The sequence below is a fragment of the Anoplopoma fimbria genome, chromosome 23 (assembly GCF_027596085.1).
Source record: "Anoplopoma fimbria isolate UVic2021 breed Golden Eagle Sablefish chromosome 23, Afim_UVic_2022, whole genome shotgun sequence".
Taxonomy (NCBI): Eukaryota; Metazoa; Chordata; class Actinopteri; order Perciformes; family Anoplopomatidae; genus Anoplopoma; species Anoplopoma fimbria.
Window position 1 is genome coordinate 8371620 of NC_072471.1, and position 20015 is coordinate 8391634.

General features: G+C 41.5%; 2 protein-coding genes across 2 annotated transcripts; both read left to right on the forward strand.

Annotated features, from left to right (window-relative positions):
* The first annotated feature begins 11438 nt into the window (after nucleotides 1-11438).
* On the forward strand, nucleotides 11439-14201 carry trim35-14 (tripartite motif containing 35-14). The gene is made up of 7 exons (XM_054624775.1): nucleotides 11439-11507; nucleotides 11690-12143; nucleotides 12253-12348; nucleotides 12465-12695; nucleotides 12789-12811; nucleotides 12902-13020; nucleotides 13139-14201. The coding sequence occupies exons 2-7, from the start codon at nucleotides 11718-11720 to the stop codon at nucleotides 13681-13683; spliced, it is 1440 nt and encodes a 479-aa protein (XP_054480750.1). The 5' UTR covers nucleotides 11439-11507; nucleotides 11690-11717; the 3' UTR covers nucleotides 13684-14201.
* An 879-nt stretch (nucleotides 14202-15080) lies between these two features.
* LOC129112698 (protein mono-ADP-ribosyltransferase TIPARP-like) lies at nucleotides 15081-18729 on the forward strand. Its single transcript, XM_054624906.1, has 6 exons — nucleotides 15081-15154; nucleotides 15503-16320; nucleotides 16536-16704; nucleotides 16821-17008; nucleotides 17322-17582; nucleotides 17892-18729. The coding sequence occupies exons 2-6, from the start codon at nucleotides 15503-15505 to the stop codon at nucleotides 18337-18339; spliced, it is 1884 nt and encodes a 627-aa protein (XP_054480881.1). The 5' UTR covers nucleotides 15081-15154; the 3' UTR covers nucleotides 18340-18729.
* The last annotated feature ends 1286 nt before the right edge of the window (nucleotides 18730-20015 follow it).

Genomic DNA, 20015 nt, shown 5'->3' on the forward strand with positions numbered 1-20015 from the left:
GGCCGAGAGGAGCTCTGTGATTTCTACTTAATGAGGTTGAGAATAGCCCCAGTCCGAGCAGGTTAGGCCAGACTGTTTTGACCTTTAACACCCCATAACCATCAGTCACAAGAGCCTGACAGACTGCAAACAACTGACCCAAGCACTGGCTGGATCATGATCACTCACTGTGAAGAGGTTTGAATCTGTCGGCACGGCAGAGAGGACACCAGGGTGAAGTCCATTCTCAATTAATCTCTATTTAGCTATCCACTTATTTACATTGATTGAAGCAATGGACTGTACTTCATTGTAAAGATACATTGAAAGGTAAAAGCTTTTTTACACTGTTGATAGGTAAATGGTGTTAAAATGGAAAAAATTGCAGGAAAAGAAACAGGAAAGAAATATAAATAAAAAATCATGGTGCAAACTACGCTCTTAAAATTTTATTAAAATTAACTTCTTAAAGTATTTCACAGAATAAATGCAAACATTTCTCCCACACTGCCATATTTATAATAATGTTGTTTTAGCCAGTAAAATGCATTTTCTTTTTTCCAGTCAATTTTATTTTCAAGTAATTTTTTATGGTTAGAAAGCCAGCCTATAACTTTTGTTGAACAGCCACTGAGTAGTTAAAGGGATAACGTAAATTAAGTAAGTAAGTAAAGGCCTTTACAAGCCGAGGTTGCGACCAATATACGGCACTAAAAATGTAGGCTTTTCTTTTAAAAAGGTAAGAATGAAAGGAGTGGATCTTGTCTTTGCTGCCTTCGTCAAGGCTCGACGAAGTAATTAAGTTACCGTCTTGTTTCAGACTACGGAGCCTCCATGTGGTTGTTTCATAAGAAAAAGGAGGAATCTTGTAAATTCCATTAGGAGCACCAAAAGGAGGCAGAGGAACCTGTTTTTTCTACAGAATATCTGCCTCATGTAAAGTTAATTTCATTAAAGCTACCTACTGCAGATTTAATACTCCCAATCTATCTTATGGTATCTCCATCTCTCTCCCTGCTCCTACTCCTGTGGCCTTGAATTCAATCGAATCCACACTCTGCCTGTCTGCCAACATTATGATAATGAGACTTTACAAGCCACATTTCCACAGGCTCGCTGAGCGTGCACCTAAAAACACTAAAATTCATTCCCCCTGACGGATAAGCTTTTGTGCCACCGCAAGATTTTTTTCAAAGACTCTTTTTTCACTGTATATTTCAGAGACATTTCTGAATGTACAATAGTAATATTCACAGGCAAAAACAGCGTTGATCGATAACAGTGCTCCGCGTAAATGCGCGTTTGTGGTCACAAGTGCTGCCAAACACTCAATAAGGCATGACCTTCACTGAGGGAACAGTGTGGTCAGGGAGGGAACACCAACAAAACAATTATCTCAGCTCATCCCCCCCCCTCTGCTCACCCGCAATACATCATTGTTTTATCAAAATCGAAAAAGGCCTGACTGCATACAGCTACTCCTCTGTCCATGGATCGATGGCTGATTACGGCTCCTGCTGCGGTTTAAGCGCCTCTCATCACAACCCAAGTGCAGTACTACAGCAGCATGAGTCGATATGGACGTTTGCCACATTATAAGCCACATTATAGCAATCATATTAATGCCTCAGAGGCTCAAGTCTGAGTTATTGTCTCTTTCATATGAGCCTAAAAAGACGTAAATGAAATGCCGTTGTTAAGAGAAAGATGTGTTTTTCTGTTTTCAGGAAGCACCTGGAAACAGAGGCGCTTCCTTCAACTCGATGTGACATTCATTAGATTTAGGCCATCCCAAAGTTATTAATATTTGAAAAGAAAAAGAAAAAAAAGGACCACAACAAAGACTTCAAACATTGTTCTGACTCGCCCACACTAAACCTGTGATTTTTCAAGTCGAGAACTCAGCCAAGCTTCAGGATAGTCTTGTTATGCAATTGTTATCATCAAATGCACTCAGTCGCGGCTTCACTTGAAGACTTTGCTGTGTCGCCTCTTCTTGAAAGGAGCCGCAGCGATAAAAAGAAGAAGGTCTCTTATCAGTTCCACTATATGCAATTCCCCCCCCCGCTTTCATAAGCATATTAAAATGTATGTCAAGACATAACGATTATTAGCGCTGGTAGTCTGACATTTAAATGCAGCCAATTCTCTGAGTCATCCGGGGACACCGTCCTCCTCTTTTACAAATCAAGACTAATAAAGTACAAACAGCTGCCCTAATCCGATTCAGAATACAACTTGAAGCATAAGATGCAATCAACATATTCGGCCCTTTGGTATCCCGGCAACATGCCCGTGCCCCTCTTCCCAAGCCTCTAAATCTTTTCTGCTAGCCTATACATAAGGGAGTAGGAAGGGGCAGGCTGGTTACCGAGAGGAATGTGAGTTAATTTCTGCTCAGCAGCTTCTGCAAACAAGATGGTGATTTTCAAAGGGCCAGTGAAACTCATTCATTTTAACAGGTCAGGACCAGAGAATATGTCAGCGTGAACTTTGACTGATTCAACCCAAGCCTGGGTAAAAGAGTATTCAGGTTATTTAAGAGACTTTGTTCGGCTTCACAACTACCAGTTTGTTGGGATGTATCTTATATTTGTTTGTCCGTTTATGTGATCTTCTTTCTGGTTGGGCCAAAAGTCCAGTCCATATTAAAAGTATTTTAAAGTATATAACATGTTTAGAATATAGTCAATCCCATTGGCAACATTTATTTGCTTGTTTTATTTATTTGGTGCCTTTTAGCAAGAAGGCTAGTCTCCCAAGTGCCCAGTCCAAACTAGAATTTAATTTTAAACTATTTTGTTAACTATCTGGAGCTTTCGACATGGTCTTCATCAGTCGCAATTTTAGGACTTCTATTCTGAGTTGGTCTGTGATTCACTTTGAATTATGAGAAAGTTCATTTTGAGCTTGAAGATAATAGTTTGACCAAACAATCCCAACTCAAGGTCCATTTGTTAGCTTTCCCTGGAGCTTTCAGCTTTATCACACAGTCTTCATCCCCATATTACAGTTAAAACTTTAAAGTGTTCATTGTAAGAGTACAAATATATTTGTAGTCTAGCACATATGCTCACACAAACATTGTATGTTAATGTGATTTACCTAAAGACACACTCTATCCATAGTCCGATGCTGGATTCATATTGTGTTGTGTTATTATAATGATGTAGCAGTCCCTAAATTATTTTATACTTGTTGTCATTTTCCATTTTCCTTAATTATTTTAGCTGAACGTCACAATTCCTCTGAGTTTTTTTCAGGTTTATTCAGATCACCTGTTGCGCAGGGTGTGAGGACGGGCTCCTAATTAAGAATTGAGAGCAGCTTGGTGCATTTGCCCTCTTGGCCAATCACGCCCCTTCTTTAGGGCTTAAGAGAGGTGAGGAATTTACCACTCAGGGCATTCTGATCTGTCCTTGAATTGCTTCAGACCTCGTACTAGCCAGAAACTCAGATCTTTAGGCCCTTCTGAGACTTCTTTGCTGTGTTAGCTTCTCTGGTTGAGGGAGAGATTTTGATCCTAGCTGAAATGAATATTAAAAAACACCTTTCCACTAGGTCACATGCATTAGGGCAGACTTTTAGTTCTATATGTGCAAGAGTTTGCCATCATTTCCTTATTATTGAAGAGACATATTTTTCATTGTGTAGGCACTTGTGATATTTGTTTATCCAAATAAACACTTCTGTTTTAACTGGCTTCTACCTGATCAGCTAAAATTTGCGGAACCATTACCTCCTCGATAATATAATTGTTCTGTAAATAAAAGGTCTTAACCTTTCGCATTTTTGGTACAGAAACATTGCTGTCTAGACAGATCTCTGACTGTGGGCCCTTCCATCATAATATGCCCTTGATCCTAATGCAAACCACCCAAAATGATGATGCAGGCCAGCTGTGGTTCGGCAGGTAGAGCAGGTCGCTCTTTAACCACAAGGTTGGCGGTTTTATCCCCGGCTTCTTCTGTCCGCATGTCGAGTGTCCTTGAGCAAGACAGTAAACCAAAAAGCCACTGCCCCCCCTACCAAATTCTGTGTACCTGTATTTAATGACTATTCTTATGAAGTTTAAGCACAGCGACAGTATAAACAAAACCTGTTATATACCCAAAAGTCAGTTTATTTTTGTGTATAAAACTCAACCCATCACATGTAAGAATGTAAGCACAAATATTCAAAGACAAAGGGATCGTGAACACACCAACAGTCCGATGATTTCATTTGAGGACAAAGGGTTGCTGGGATAAAGTGGAGCAATGCGAGGTGGGATATGATGGCAGATGCGATGTGGGCGGTGGTGTTGGTGTTGCAGCTTTTTGTCTTTATTACAGTTCTGTGTTTCTGCATATTCTGTCTGTGTGTGTGTGTGGGTATTGTACATACTGTTGTAAGGACCTTTGTGGTGCTGCTGACTGACCAGATTACAGGATTACTGCCATCACGGACGGTTCGACACCTTTAAGTCAGGCGAAAAGCTGCAATCCTTTTTTCTGGCAATGGGGATTTATATCACTCATATCTTCCTCGGAGGAACAAATATTATTATTATAATCCCACAGAATTATCAGCGGCTGATATCATTCTGATATGTGCAGCCTCAGGAATGTTAATTAACGCTGAGGTCACGTAAAGTACGGTCAGGTGAAGCGGGGCAAATATTTTAACCAGCGTAGGTGTGTTTGATTTATCTACCTAGGCACACTGCCTGAAAACGACAACCCAAGCAACTCTCATGTATCTTTTAATAGTGAACTCTGTATTCTGCCATGGTTTTGTCCAGGCTATCAGGTTATTTATCACGCGCTCTTCAATGTGTTGCCCTGTGCTTTTTAGTACATACTGACACACTACACACACACATGTGCACACATAGAGGACTTTGCAGGGGTCACTGGGGGATTGTGCAGCTCCATCCAGCAATCCATATCTTTATATTTGCCCCAACATAAAGCCATCGAGGGCGGGGTATTTGTCACCCGGATCAGCTCTTAATGTGCACCATCACGTGGCAGAGGCCCTTTGGGTGTCATGCTGGTGGAGCAAGCACATCCATCTGGGCTTTAAAGAGACCCAAGCCTCCCTCTAGTAGATGAAATGAGACGATGCCGGGGGCCAATTTGTTCCTAGAGAACTAAAACCCCAACGCAGGCTTTTGCTCTGGTCCCCTTAAAGTGAATTTTTTGATACACCAGATAAAGTCGGCCATGATGCAGGTGCTGAACACAATTAGTGCGAGCTTTCGAGCTCGATGATGTGGCTTCACCAGTTAGATCCCTGGCTTCAGCCCCCGCAGCCTATCTTGTCATGCCACAGCTGATTTGACACATCGATGGTGACAGGCGGCTCTGGCCTGAGCCGAGCCAAGTGACCCACATAGAGACGGCCAGTGCGCGGTCCCCGTGGCCCTGCAGCAGCCCCATGGAGCCTCAGCACAGATCCTGCTTTAGAGTCTACAATACGATCTGTTTGATGTAATTTAGATTCTTTTTCTATATTATCAATCTTTACAGGAATGAGGGCAATTTACTTAATATCCCACTTCGCCTCCTGAAGATGACATGAAATCCTAAGAAGATAAATGTAATGTAGAAACATGTAACTCAATTCCAGCAGAAAATGATTGTAAGCAATTTTCCAGACGGTGCGAAACCATTCCCTGACATACTCATATGCCGTTTTTTGATAGCGGAGCAGTGCAAAAAAAAAAACTAATAAAGATTTGGGTCATCACAGACAGCAGATTCATCCGGCTAAAACAAAATTGTCATCACTCTGCTTTGCTGAGCTCGAGTTTAAAGGGAAGGGAGGAAGCCAGGAGGGGAAATGGGTTAGCAAAGAGATGGAGAGAGCAGCTGTTCTGTGGCGTATTGCACCGTCCCTGTCAGCCCGGGCTTATTGAATTGATGTCACTCCTTTTTTAAACTCCAGTGGGTTGGGTTCACTGTGTGCAGGTGTGTGAGTGAGAGCCGAGGAGAGAGAGGGAAATACTGTTAACTGTGGTTTTCCTGTGAATCTGGAGGGCCTGGCTGCCTTCCAGAGACTGAAAGAGGTTTCTGAACCCCAGGCTTTCCAGCAGCCTCTCCAATAAGATCGAATTCACCTCGAATTCAGTGCGTATTTGTGTTTGTGGAAATGCCGGGGTGCTCATGTGTAGGCACGTTTGTGTGTGTGTGTGTGTGTGGGTGTGTGTGAGCAACGTGCAAGTGTGTCATTTCAGTCCACACACCTCCGAATACACAGTAAAAATAACTAGCAGGAAAAAGACCTAAACTCTGAATTCATTTTTTTTTCTCCTTACTACATTTCTTGCAGTGTCCGTGTGAGATGGCTGACAAAAGTTTCTCAGCTATTACCAAGGGCAAAAATCGATATATGACTAACAATAAGGGTTCCTGGTCTTTGGTGAGGGTGCCGTGCAAGCCCCAGTGAAATTGTGCATTTAATCCAATTTATATTGAGCACTCAATTCATGTGTGAAAAAAGAGACGAAATGAAAGCATCCTCTGATGAAATGGATGTATTTCCCCCTTTGACGACGCCGGAGCTCTCTGCTCATGAGTCACAATGTGAAGAGCATGAAAATGATTTGTCAATGCGTCACAAGTATTTTAATGTGAAAAGATCACATGTTCATGAGGGCAGAAAGTATAATTCAGTTCTGGCACCCTTATCCCTCTCTCTTTTGTCTCGTCTCTCTGGTAGAAATTCCAGTTGTAATCGAGATTAATCTTATAATGTCCTCCTCTCCACATGCCGCTCTGACTCAGCTGCTGCCTACTGCAGACATTTCAGTATTCAGAGGAATGTACTAGTATGGTTGCAGTCAAGAAGGAGGATACACTGAGGCGCGAAGTTCAAATTGATACACTGCGACCGTTGGCGTGTGGTCAGACTGGATTTGATGTGAATTTTGGAGACAATGAGGTTGCATAAAAGGTCAAAGTTGTGTAGCTAAAGATAATGTCTGCACAAATAGTGCATTGTGGCAATAAAACGCAGACTGCTCATGCAATTAGAGAGAGGAAGAAATGAACACATCCTTTGGAGCTTTAAAAATGACACTACTACCTTCTGAGGTATACTGCAGAAAATAGTTAATTAATTGCAAGTAATTAAGAAGGTGATAATATGTTGACGTTTTTTTCTTTACAGCTTTCTTCTGTTGCCCCCAAGTGGCTGAAAAATAATTAAATTAATCCAGGTTTTATTATGTTTTGTCATTTTAAGTAGCATTCATTTATTAACTTAATTCATCAACAACTCATTGACTATTAAAACAGGCATTAGTCACAGCTTTTAAAGTGTGCATAGTTAGAAAGTGGGATATGTTACCAACAGAGATATGAACAGATGTTGTGTAAGCATAATGAAGAGTGGGGGGGGGGGGGTTTAGTTTAGTTTAGTTTAGTTTAGTTTAGTTTATTTGCACAATTGGAAAATATAAAAAAAACACAACATTGATAAATAATATTTCAGTGCAGGATGAGGCAGAAAGCCCACTGGGCTTATTTGAAGCCTCCACCTGTATAATATTTTTAAATCACAATACTATAATGAATACAAAAAACAAACTTTAGACTTTATGGAGACCTGCCTGCCATCATCATCAATCCATACCATAAAATACCTCTCTGTCTCTTTCTTTACTTCTTTCTCTCTCCTTCACTCCCTCCTCTTACGGTTTCCCATAATTCACTGGCTTTAGTTCACTTTTTTACTGTCCAGCTTTGCTGCATAGCAGACACATTTTCAAATTGGCTTAAAATAAATATGAAGCTGGGATGTTTCCCTGCTAATTATTTTTGAATGCACCTCCTCAGCTGCAACCATCAATACCTTTCCCCACCTGAAAGGAAGGAGCTCCGTCCACCGACAGCATCCGTCAGAGTGATGCTTCTCTGCAAAGTATTGGTCCGAGAGACAGGTTCAGACCCGGGTTGTCTCTGCTGTGTGTTGGCCTGCCTGTCCTCATTAGATGCTGTGAGATTGACACAGCCCTCCCTATTTCGCCTTCCCCCACCCCCCTTTCAACCCCCCTATGAAGCTGTGTGAACACTATCAGGGTGGGAGCAATAATGAATCACTATTAGCCTGGGTCACACCGGCTGACAACCAATTTATAGGCAAGGAGAGGGGGCAGGCGACATCCAGGTAAATGTGAGCATTTAAACCGCTTCAGTCTGAGTTTGTACAGGTATTTCCAAAGCACCTATCATGGAAGGATAACACAGATTATATATCCTCTCCTGATATTTGTCTGTTTACCTAGAGTCATTTTGATGTGAAACAATCAGGACACTACTGCATGAATGCTGCGGCATAAATTCAGTACCTTTTTTTGGGTGCTTTAGCTGACTTCACCATGCGCGGGTGCATTCTGACATCTAGTGGTGGTTAATGATTACAACATCAGGGAAATGTGCTAAATTTTGTCTCAGTAGAAAGATGGTTTTTTTTACCCACAATAGTGAGAAGCAAGCAAACTTGCTTACATCAGAAGTGACAAATACTCGGTAGTGTTCTGTAAAGTACTTTATGTTCTTCTGTATGCTAATACAGATTATGTAACACATCATGTTAGCGAGAAACAAATATCTGCATGACATATGGCTCATAAAGACTTATGAAGCGGTGTAAGCATAATAGCAAGCATATAACAGGTTGATTTTTATGATGCACAATGACACAAATATTCCACCCTTGGGCATAAAATGAATCGGTGTCTTACTGTATGAGCAGTGACAGGCTTGCAAAGACATTACAGCGTTTTCACGACGTCCTATTTACACTGAGCATCAACAATGTGAACGCTTCATTGCCCCCAACTGAAGCGGAGCTCAGCAGGCCCTTAAAAGACTCTGAGTCATTCCAGGAGGGAAGTGAAGGATATCTGTGCATGTTGCGGTACTCATGTCACATGAAATGCGGCTCAATTAAAAGTATGTTTTGGAAAGCTGACGTTATGCTGACATTCTTCTTGAAGGTGACGGGATGGCCGAGTACAGACTACCATCAATCTATGATTAAAAATCATCTTCTGCAGCTCTGTCAAAATGAAAAGCTGAAGACTCTTGAGTCTCTGTGGCATACCAAAATGTCGTCAAAGAAGTAACTAATGAAGTATTGAATGATAACATGAATAACACAGCCAGTAAAGCAAAGATTAAATGTAAAAACTGAATTGTGTTTCAGGCTGTCCTCAGACAGTTGGCGGACAGTGGAGGGTTGTCAGCTGATTAAGCTCACATGGGCCCTCAGGCTACAAAAGCTGGCATATGTTCTCTCTCTATATTATATTTAGAGCATAAATACAGCAGCAAACGGCTATTAGCAATGTAAAGATGCATTGGATTAATGTCTCCCTCTGTGTGTGTTGTTATCCAAGCTTCTCCTTTCTTTGTTGACATAGCCGGTCCGGTACTGCCAGATTTTTGTGCATTTTTGTGCATGTTAGAGTGTACAACTGGTTAGCTCATCACCGTCGCTCAATATGGCGGTTAAGGTTGATAACTTAATCCCACAACCACCCTATGGTTCCCCCTCAGGTAAACACTGTTAGCTCTGTGAGCCTGTTTGCTGTAGTTTGCACTGTTAGCACCGTTGGCTGCAAGCCGCCGGCTCTGTAGCAAATCGATGAGAGGTAGTCAAAATTCTCCCAATACGGTATATATAGCACCTTTTGATCTTTCCACATACCCACATTCAAGCAATATATTTAGAGGAGGAAGATGCATTTCCTGCAAGAAATACAGTTAAATGTAATCCGGGGGGGAAGGCTCCAAAAAAACATCTCTTAATGGCTTGCGTTTAAATGCAAAGTTGTGAATTTGATAGTTTTGTTTCTTTCCAAAATGTTCCCTATAACTCAAATGATTACAAAGCTGACCAGGTGAGGAGTCTATGGCACTAATCAGACCCCAGAGAGGGACAATGGGGCCAAACCACAGCACGTTATCAGGCCTTCCATACAATCAAGAAAAAGTTCCTGCTGCACACAGTTAATCAAGTTACAATCACAAAAGCCATGTGAAGACTGCAGATTGGTACAACTCGTCTTAGAGTGGACAGAATGAAAAATGAAGATGAATACTCTCATTCAGAGTTTAACATGAAAATTAAGAATCATGTTACAAACTTTGATCCATCAAACAACAGCCACACTTCTGGTTAGGTGTTTAAAACACACATTATGCTATTTTGCATTTATACTTTTGAAGAAATAGCAGGACTTTTTTTTATAGAAGATTAAAGTGCTGAGAGGAAAGTGTGTACAGACAAAAACCTTCATTATGTTTTGAGCTGATCGTATAAGACATTTAATTAGACCGGGAAAGAAAGTGCTGGTATTATGTAATTTGATTTTAAATTCTGAATGTTCCCCTCATACTGTGTGAAAAATCGACACAGTCTACATACTGATGCCCTAAAGTTGTACAATACATTTATCAGGGAGCAAGCACCCACAGTGAGCAGACTCTATTTTTCTCTGTCTATCTGCTTTTGTGCTTTGGAGCATAAAAAGAGCAAAGACATACAGGAAAGTCCTTCTGGACAGCTGGAGCATACTGTGTGATTAAAAAAGGATGATAGTCCTGACAGAAATATAAGAAATGCCTGAGTGTGACTAAAGACTTTAACACTACAACAGACATTATAAATGATAAATCCACCGAACAATTATTTCATAAAATCAAATCATCTGAGCATAAATCATAAAACAGCATGGTACAAACTGCTGTACTTGCTGTTAAATGAAAGATGAAAAAAACTAATTAGTGCTTTGATCACTGTAAAGTGAACAGAAATTAGCTAACTGATTACACTGCCCATCCAACTGCATAATCTGCTCAGCAGTTGCTGTTAGTTACACACTGATGATATAAACCTTCTGCTGTATTTTGCCACCAGATGGCAACATGTGCTAAGAGCAGTTTACCGGACTCCATTTGAGACTATTCAGAAGAGGCTGCAGTGTGGGACCAAAGTGCAACATTATTATCATATTTCATAATGTACATGTTTTCAGATTGGCTTTAACTGCATTACATTACTACGGTCATTAGATTTCTTATTTATAGTTTCAATTTTTCAATTTGAAATGAATTTGGGCCTTGAGTTAAGGCTTTCTGGATTATTATTCATTATAGATTACGGATCCTCCTTAAAATATGAATCAGACTAGTGGTTCCCAACATTTCTGGTTTATGGATCATTAAATTGGAGCAGTTTCTACTTGTGAGCCGTCATGATGAGAATTTTTAGCAGTTAAACTGCCGAATCTTCTCAGATTGTTTTATTTGAAGTGTTTTAAAGGCCTGTAGAGGTGAAAGTATGCTGTGTGCATCCTGGTAACCCCACAGAGAACAGTTTATTTGGACTGTAAACAAGATGTTGGGGTTAATTAAGGGTTAAAAACGCCTGCTCTGTCTCTGAGACTCCGCCCCCTTTGGGTGACTCATCACAACACGAAGCAGGAAGTGCCTGAATCCAAGCTCGTATTGCTGTCACAGGACTCTGGGTGTGAGGTATGTTTGGCTCAAACTGTCAGTTTCATATCAGAGAAGTGAATCAGCTTGCATTCAAATGCTTTGTAAGCCTGTTTTGTGTCCAGCAGTGAAGTGAATAGACTCAAAGAGAGTGTGTGTGTTAAGAAGAGGCTTTGTGTTTTGATCTGTGCCCTCCACTTTTGCCCTACTTTCACTTTCAGAGTAAAACACAGAAGCGTCAGAGTCAGTATGGCAGGCCGGCTCTCTCTCCCCGAGGTGGACCTCTCCTGTTCCATATGCTGTGAAATCTTCAGGGACCCCGTGGTCCTCAAGTGCAGCCACAGCTTCTGTGCACCCTGCCTGCAGCAGTACTGGACTCAAGGGGCCCGGAGACGAGACTGCCCTCTGTGCAGGAGCCAGAGTGTGGATGACCCCGTGCCCAGTCTCACCCTGAAGAACCTGTGTGAGGCCTACATCCAGGAGAGCGAGGGTCCCGAGGAGACCGAGGGGGGGGAGCTGTACTGTGATCCGGGGGTGATGTGCCCTCTTCACGGGGAGAGGCTTAAGCTTTACTGCATACCGGACAAGGAGCCTATCTGTGTGGTCTGCCACACCTCCAGGAAGCACAAACAGCACGACTGTTGCCCTGTGAGCGAGGCAGTCGTGGATGTGAAGGTAAATACTTTGCCTTCAAAAGAACATGTCTCTGGGCTGTTTTTCTAAGGCTCTTATGTTTAAAAATAACCTGGCCTTCAAATACATTTTCTCTTATTTGCCTTCTCAGGAGAAGATGACGTCTGCCCTCACCTCATTGCAGGAGAAGAGAAACGCTTTTGACAAAATGAAGAAAAACTATGAGGATGTTGCGGCATTTCTTCAGGTGACTTTTTTTTTGTTGTTGTCAACATTTCTGGTAAAAAAAATCATGCACTTATTAAGCAGCACAGTCATTTCCAAACCACGCTCACAAAGGTATATATTTTTCTTATTATATAGGTCCAGGCTCGCTTTGTGGAGCGACGGACCAGGGAGGAGTTCGAAAAGCTTCACAGCTTTCTTGACGCCGAGGAGGAAGCCAGGATGGAGGCGCTTAAGAGGGAGGAGGAGCAGAAGAATCGAGCGTTGATGCAGGAGATCGAAGAAATCACCAGAAATATAACGTCTGTGTCTGAATCCATCTCACTTTTAGAGGAGGTGATAGCTCAGGAGGGAATCTCTATCCTTCATGTAAGTGTGTAAATGTTTAATATATGAATAAATGCATGGATACTGGGACAAATTTAGCATTTCTTGAAGTGATTTTGCCTCTTTTTTTTTCAGAAATGCAAGACGACATTGGCAAGGTGCTTAAAAAACTTTTACTTTTCAAGTTTTCTCTCTTCTCTCTGCTTTTATAACAAGATGCATTAACGGCCTAATTCTGCTCCCTGCAGAACTAACAGCCCAATTGAGGATCCAGTCATGCCTCCTGGAGCTCTCCTGGATGTGGCCAGATATCTGGGGTCTCTGAACTTCCATGTGTGGGTGAAGATGCATAAAACTGTCAAATTCAGTGAGTACAAACTCTTACATACTCCTGAGGTGGAGAAAAGATTGTGATGCAGAGTGAACTACAGTCGGAGCGTGTTGCCGGAGACAGCTGACAATCTGCCATGTTTTTCCTCTTTCAGCTCCGGTGACTCTGGACCCAAACACCGCCGCCCCTTGGCTCGTCCTGTCAGAAGACCTCGCCAGCGTCTGCGACAGTGACGAGAAGCAGAAGCTGCCGGACAACCCGGAGAGGTTCGACCCCGACACCGGCATGCTGGGCCGCGAGAGCTTCACCTCAGGCAAGCACGCCTGGGTCGTCAACGTGGGAGACAACACGGCGTGGGTCGTCGGCGTGGCCAAGGAATCCGTCCAGAGGAAGGAGAAAGTGTCTTCAGTGCTCAAGAACGGCTACCTGAGCGTGTACTTTTACCACAACATGTACTTTGCAGGCACCTCTCCTTTAACGAGGCTCACCTTGAAGAGGAACCCGCAGAGGATCAGAGTGCAGCTGGATTGTGACAAGGGCAGGGTGTCCTTCTACGACCCGGATGACAACACCCACATCTACACCTTCAAGCACGCAATCACTGAGCGGGTCTTCCCTTACTTCTGGGTGGGCTGTCAGCAGTGTCCTTTGACGCTGGAACCGGTGGAAGTCTCTGTGAAGGCTGTTGAATATTTCTGAAAGTGCATTTCCATTTCCTAACTTTTACTTCTACTCAGCACAAAAGGAGTAGGAGCTTTTTTTTTTTTTTTTTTTTTTTCACACAGTATGAGGGGAACATTCAGAATTTCAAATCAAATTGCATAATACCAGCACTTTCTTTCCCGGTCTAATTAAATGTCTTATACGATCAGCTCAAAACATAATGAAGGTTTTTGTCTGTACACACTTTCCTCTCAGCACTTTAATCTTCTATAAAAAAAAAAGTCCTGCTATTTCTTCAAAAGTATAAATGCAAAATAGCATAATATGTGTTTTAAAAACTAACCAGAAGTGTGGCTGTTGTTTGATGGATCAAAGTTTGTAACATGATTCTTAATTTGTATGTTAAACTCTGAATGAGAGTATTCATCTTCATGTTTTTTTTTTTGAAGCCCAATTTTGTTCATAACAACATAAATTGCAAACACTTGATATGCTTTGTGTGCAAAAACTATAATGAGAATACTAATCTACAAATAAATTATTTGCAAATCTCATTACTCCCTTTGATTTTGTGCAACCTGCATGTCCAGTCTGTGGTCTTGACCTACATGATTGGCCTATAATGAAACAATGATTGTTTTTTTAACAGTGGGAATAATGCCCTGACCTTAGGGGTTATAAGTAATGTTAAACAGGTTAAAAAGACTTCCTGTCAGCCACTGCATTAACAAACATGGCAACAGGAAATACAGAGGTGCCCATTTAGAATGTTTATGTTGTCAAGTTTGAAAAAGGTCTATATGAAACTATAGACTGACTAAAATGTAATGTAAAACATTTGTTACTTAAAATTTGATTGTAATTATACGCTTTACGACAACCGTTATATTATAAGATGAAATATTGATATAATGAAATACACATAATATTGGGTAAATATCCCGCGCCTCTTAAATCAATTGATACACTTTTTTCACTCATATTTTCAGTGTAATTTAATTTGCACAATAAACAAAGTTAAAGATGAATTTGACTGATACCATTATTTTCAAATGTTCTTAAAGATATCAAATCGGTATAGTGAATTATTTTCACCGTGATGATAAAAATCTGTAATCAACAGTATGTAACAATATGTAATTCCACTATTGAAAAAGTAAATAATTCTGATATTATGGGTGATTTTTTTTTTTTTTTAATCATTGCTGTCTTATATAAAATAAAACCTATGATAATTGTTTTTTATGCTACAGTAAGTAGGCATAAAGTTTATTTTATCTGCACGTGCAATTACTACTTACTTACTGAAAATACCTTTTTTTTTTTTATGTATTTTTTTTTTTTATGTCTTCTCACTCCTCCCACTAACGTAACGCTTCTCCACCGAAAGCATATACAATGTTGCACTCTTTCATTGACTTTAATTCATTCCTTTGACTTTCTGGCTGCAGTTTATTGGTTTGAAGCTTTTTAACAACGCGTGTCCACGTTAAAGGCGAGTGTCACGGTAAGGTTACCCCCAAAAAATCAACTCGTTAATGAGCTTTCATTAGCCAGTTATAGCCGCAATGCTAATGCTAGTGCATGTAGCTAAGAATGTTTATTAAATTCACAAGAATGTTGAAAAGTTTAAAAGGTTAGAGGTTGAGTAAATATATATTTACATGAATTAAGACCTCCATTTGGTGGACTTCAATAAGGCCTCCAACAAAACCACATTTATCTTTGTAGCTTTATTCTATTTATAATAACATTAACTTTAGAGATAAAGTCACTTAATATAAGCTTAATAATATAATATAAGTCATTTGTGCTAATTTACTAAAAATGAATAATTCAATGTGTTTTTTTCAAGATGCCCAACGCTTCATCCAGCAGACGAACAAAGAGAAAGATGGCGGACGGTGTTGCAGCGGTTTTGCAGCCCCCGTCCAAATCTTCCAAAGTCACCTTCCTGAGCCCGTCTCTCTTCCTGCTGGAAATCCCTGCCGACACCAACACCAGCCTCCCAGTGTGGGAGGCCATGAGATCCCAGCAGGTGGACATCGCCTGGACCGTCAACCCCTACAGCGTCAGTGTGCATTTGACCCCCGTGACCCTGAAGCAAGGGGAGAATACAACCTCCACCCAAACTGAAAGCTCCTCCAGCGTGGCGCGGAGCTCAGCGTCGTCTTCGGGGATCCCGCAGCCTCAGATGGTCATCCAGTCCATCACCCAGCAGCAGAACTCCTGCGTCCTGCTCACCCTGCTCACCCAACCGCAGAAAATACCCGCGAACCCCACGCCAGCCACCTCCCTCATCGTCTCCCTGCCTCTCATCATCACCCAACCGCAGCCGGCGCATCAGCCCAGCACGCCGACCAAGGAACGGGTCCTACCCGCCATCCAGACCCCCACAGCCACCCCCACCAAGCCCCAGGCGCCGTCTAAAGGCCCCGTCCGCTCCCCGTTCCACACAAAGATTCCCCCCAACATCCAGGTCTGCGACAACTTCCTCCTGAGTGTGTGTCACGCAGGGAAGAAGTGTAAGATGCACCACACTCCCTACCCGTTCCACTGGCAGCTGCGGAGTGTGCTCACCCACCAGTGGATCAACGTCCCCTCTTGCTCTCAGGTCTTACTGGAGAGGAGCTACTGCAACATCGAACAAGAGTCCATTTACATCAAGGATGGGTGAGTGAGAGAGGAGAACTGGAGTTTAACTTTTAAGCGTTGCTATTAGAAGAAGATTTCCTCTGGTAAAGATAATTACATTACGGATAAATCGGAAAATTGACACATTTTTCTTTGTCCACAATTGGGTAATTGCAGGATGTTTGGTTATCCCGGAGTCAAAAACATAAGTTTGTGTATTTTAACAATGTTGTTTTGTCCAACACTCCCTTTAGCATTCTCCTCTGCAGTCTAGTCTTTGACTCCATGGAGATTAACGACTCATCTCAGTACAACGAAGCCAGACGACTCACTAACTCGGACAGTGTGGTCAAGAACCCGTACTTTCCCAGCAAATGGAAAATCTACTGGTGGTCTAACCAGGTCTGGGTAGAGTACAACAAGGTGAATGTGTTCCTCTTTTTTACACTTTTTCCATTATTGCCCTCTTAGTACCTTTTTAAACTCTCTGAGGTATAAGTTGCGACGCCTTGTTCATTAACTGCGTCATCCCTCCGCAGGACGTGTCCACCCTGCTGCTGAAGAAGATGAGCAAGAAGGAGACCGAGTGTTCCTTCTATATCTGCTCCCAGGAGTACGAGGTGGACTTCACCACCATGATCCAGACCAACGTCACCACAGGGTTCCTCAGAAATGTCCGCTGCAGACCGTTATACCGCTCCCCTGATTCCATGCGGCCTTACCTGCAGTCAGTATCCATTTCTTTGTATTCCTAGTCTCTGTTTCAGTCACATGACATAACCAATTTCATATAAAATACATTGTAGTGGTGTTGCTGAAGCAAAGTGAGTTATTGTCAGGTTCCACATATGATAAAAACAATGTCATCAATCAAATCACAGAAAAAGCAACGAGGACAGATTTATAATACTCGTACTTATAATAATATGATAATACTTGTACGATAAAGTCAGGCTATTTGAAAGAAAACCCCATTAAAAAAGGTCCTGTACCTCCTCTTCATCACAATAATACCCCCCCTTCCTCTACTTCACACCCAGGACAGGAATCCTGCCTGAGCCCGACGGCGATCCTCCTGGTGCAAACTTCAGCGTGGACCCTCTGGAGGAGTTCAGCTCCTGGTATCCTCCCGTGTGGTGTCTGGACTCGGAGCAGGACTACAGCTTGGTGGACCTTCCGGCCGGCACGCAGGCCTACCGGAGTGTCCAGAACTTCTTCTACGAGACCCTGCCCGAGACCAAGGTGGACATCATCGGCATCCAGCAGGTCCAGAACCTCCTCCACTGGGACAAGTACCAAAGGTCCAGCTGCTGTTTGTGCTTAAAAACCTTGAAGGTTTCATTTAAAGTTACTGAGTTTGCATTGATTAAGATACCAAGATGGTACCAAGTGAAATTACCTCTCTGAAGACGGAAATTCGCTTGAAGAAAATTCAGATAAATATTTTTAAAAGCTTGTTTCGGCACAATATATTGTCAAACTAATATTTAAACATAAGCCAGATACATTCAGTCTAAATATCAGTCCGTATTTAAGTGAAGTACAGAGATATAAAGGTAGGAAACATGTTGGAAAAAAGGAAACACTTAGCATCTGCGTTGTCATTCCAGGTACAAGGCGTACATGCAGAAGCAGCACGCCAAGTCCCAGGAGCCTCTGGAGAGACATCTCTTCCACGGGACAATGAAAGGCCCCTCCGAGGACATCTGCCACAACAACTTCGACCCTCGCATGGCCGGGGTCAACGGGACGTCCAACGGTTTCGGCTCCTACTTCGCCACCGCCGCCTCCTTCTCCAACACCTTCTCGGCCAAGTTGGGGCCAGATGAGGTCTGCTACATGTTCCTAGCCAAAGTCCTGGTGGGGAAGGTGAGTCTCGGAAGGTACGACTACCGCCGGCCGCCGCCACTCGACTCCAAGACGAGTAAGTTCCTTCTCTACGACACCTGCGTGGACGACATTGACAAGCCCACCATGTTTGTAGTTTTTGATAGCTGTCAGTGCTACCCGTACTACCTCATCAAGTACAAAGACCTGCCCAAAGCGATCGAAATGTGATGAAGAAGAGGACAGGCCTTGATAGCAGTTGGCTCTTGGTGATTGTTCGGACATAAAGTGTCCAGTTGTAAGACGACCTAAAATGTTTATCAAAAGTTATCACTTTATAAAATGCACAATGTGTAGATTATACACAATCACATTCTATTTGACAACAATGAAGACATGTAAGCAGACTGTTAAAAATGTAGTTCAAAGCGCTTTATTTTTCCAAAATGTTTTTTATTTTGGTTATTCAAACATTTTAACACAGATGGAAATAAGTACTTTTGTTTTTCTCTTAAAGGTGTTCGGAATCAAATTGACATCTGTGTTGGTTATGAAAATAAATCACCCGTTGTTATACTTTCATCTGTTAAAATAAAACAGTTTAATAAACATATTGTCAGACTGGAATGTGTTTCTCAGAAGTCCCCTGTAGTAAAAGCATATATATATATATATATATATATATATATATATATATATATATATATTTCAAAATATCTTCTATAAATTCCTTTTTCTTCTCTCTTTAAAACTCAATTGCACACAAAATGACAAAACAGGATTTTTTTTTATAAATTGCTGGCACACACTTATTTTGAAAATATTTGTAACATTAATTTCCTTAAGACTTAACCAGATATTTGCACTCTTATCTGCATGGTATCTGTGATTTCAGAGCCGGACACAACCCACATCAAAAAGCATTTATATATACCCCTGAAAAACCCGGATCCAGATCAGACTGATTTAAAATAACTGAATTATTTATGTACTATTCAGATGTTTTAACATGTCCCCACAGACATAAAGTACACTGAATTAACAAAATATCAGAAACATTTAATGATGACATATAGACCTGTAAAGGACGCTATCCTTAACTGATTTCCCTTAAGTTTCCCTTATAATTCCAAAGGGAGGAGACACTGGCAGTTATATTGTTGAAGCTTCGAGACAGACGACATGTAGGCTGTACAGAACTGACCCCGTCTCAGCTCGTGTCTTAAATACTCAGCGTAGAAACAGTTGAGTGCTTGATTTTCTTCCTTCAAAGTCTGGGGCCGCCTTCTGTATCTGTGCAACAATGAAAATAAAAGCTCTATCTAGTGTTTTAATGCTGAACTTATATCCATTATTTAAAAAAATGCATGTTTAGTGAAGACTGCTAGAAGAGATCAAATAAGGCATTACCTTGTGTTTTATGTACAGTATGTATATCCTTTCTCTTTAAATGTGCAATTCTGCATTTTTTTTCTCATGATAAACTTACTTGTTATGACAAAGAAAAATCACAGTCACTGATAAAAATTACACTTATCCACAAAAAAATCCCACAAAAACCATAACACAGGCCTGTTCTGAATAATGCACTTCCCACACAAAAGAATATAAAAAAGGGTTGAAAAAATAAAATAAAAGAATGAATCGAAGTAGACGGCAGATTAAACCACGACGCCACATTTAAAGATGTAAACAAGACTGAAATGCTGACCATGATGCAACTTACTTACCAGAAAATAATTGTTGGAAAGATGAGTAACAGAAAACAACTTTTCTTTCTTAGTCTTAAAACTAAGAGTTTATGCTCTTAGTCCCTTGTTACCAAATCATTCTGAAGTTTGGCCTGAAGGTGGCGCCAGAGGAGAGGCCATGTTGTTGCGTAATTACAAATGGTTTAACCAAATCAC

Coding starts and splice junctions, on each gene's coding strand:
- trim35-14 (XM_054624775.1), top strand. CDS start 11,718: ATGGCAGGCCGGCTCTCTCTCCCCGAGGTGGACCTCTCCTGTTCCATA. Junction 12,696..12,788: donor AGGGAATCTCTATCCTTCAT/GTAAGTGTGTAA, acceptor TTTTTTTTTCAG/AAATGCAAGACGACATTGGC. Junction 13,021..13,138: donor GCATAAAACTGTCAAATTCA/GTGAGTACAAAC, acceptor TTCCTCTTTCAG/CTCCGGTGACTCTGGACCCA.
- LOC129112698 (XM_054624906.1), top strand. CDS start 15,503: ATGCCCAACGCTTCATCCAGCAGACGAACAAAGAGAAAGATGGCGGAC. Junction 17,009..17,321: donor TCCATGCGGCCTTACCTGCA/GTCAGTATCCAT, acceptor CTTCACACCCAG/GACAGGAATCCTGCCTGAGC. Junction 17,583..17,891: donor CACTGGGACAAGTACCAAAG/GTCCAGCTGCTG, acceptor TTGTCATTCCAG/GTACAAGGCGTACATGCAGA.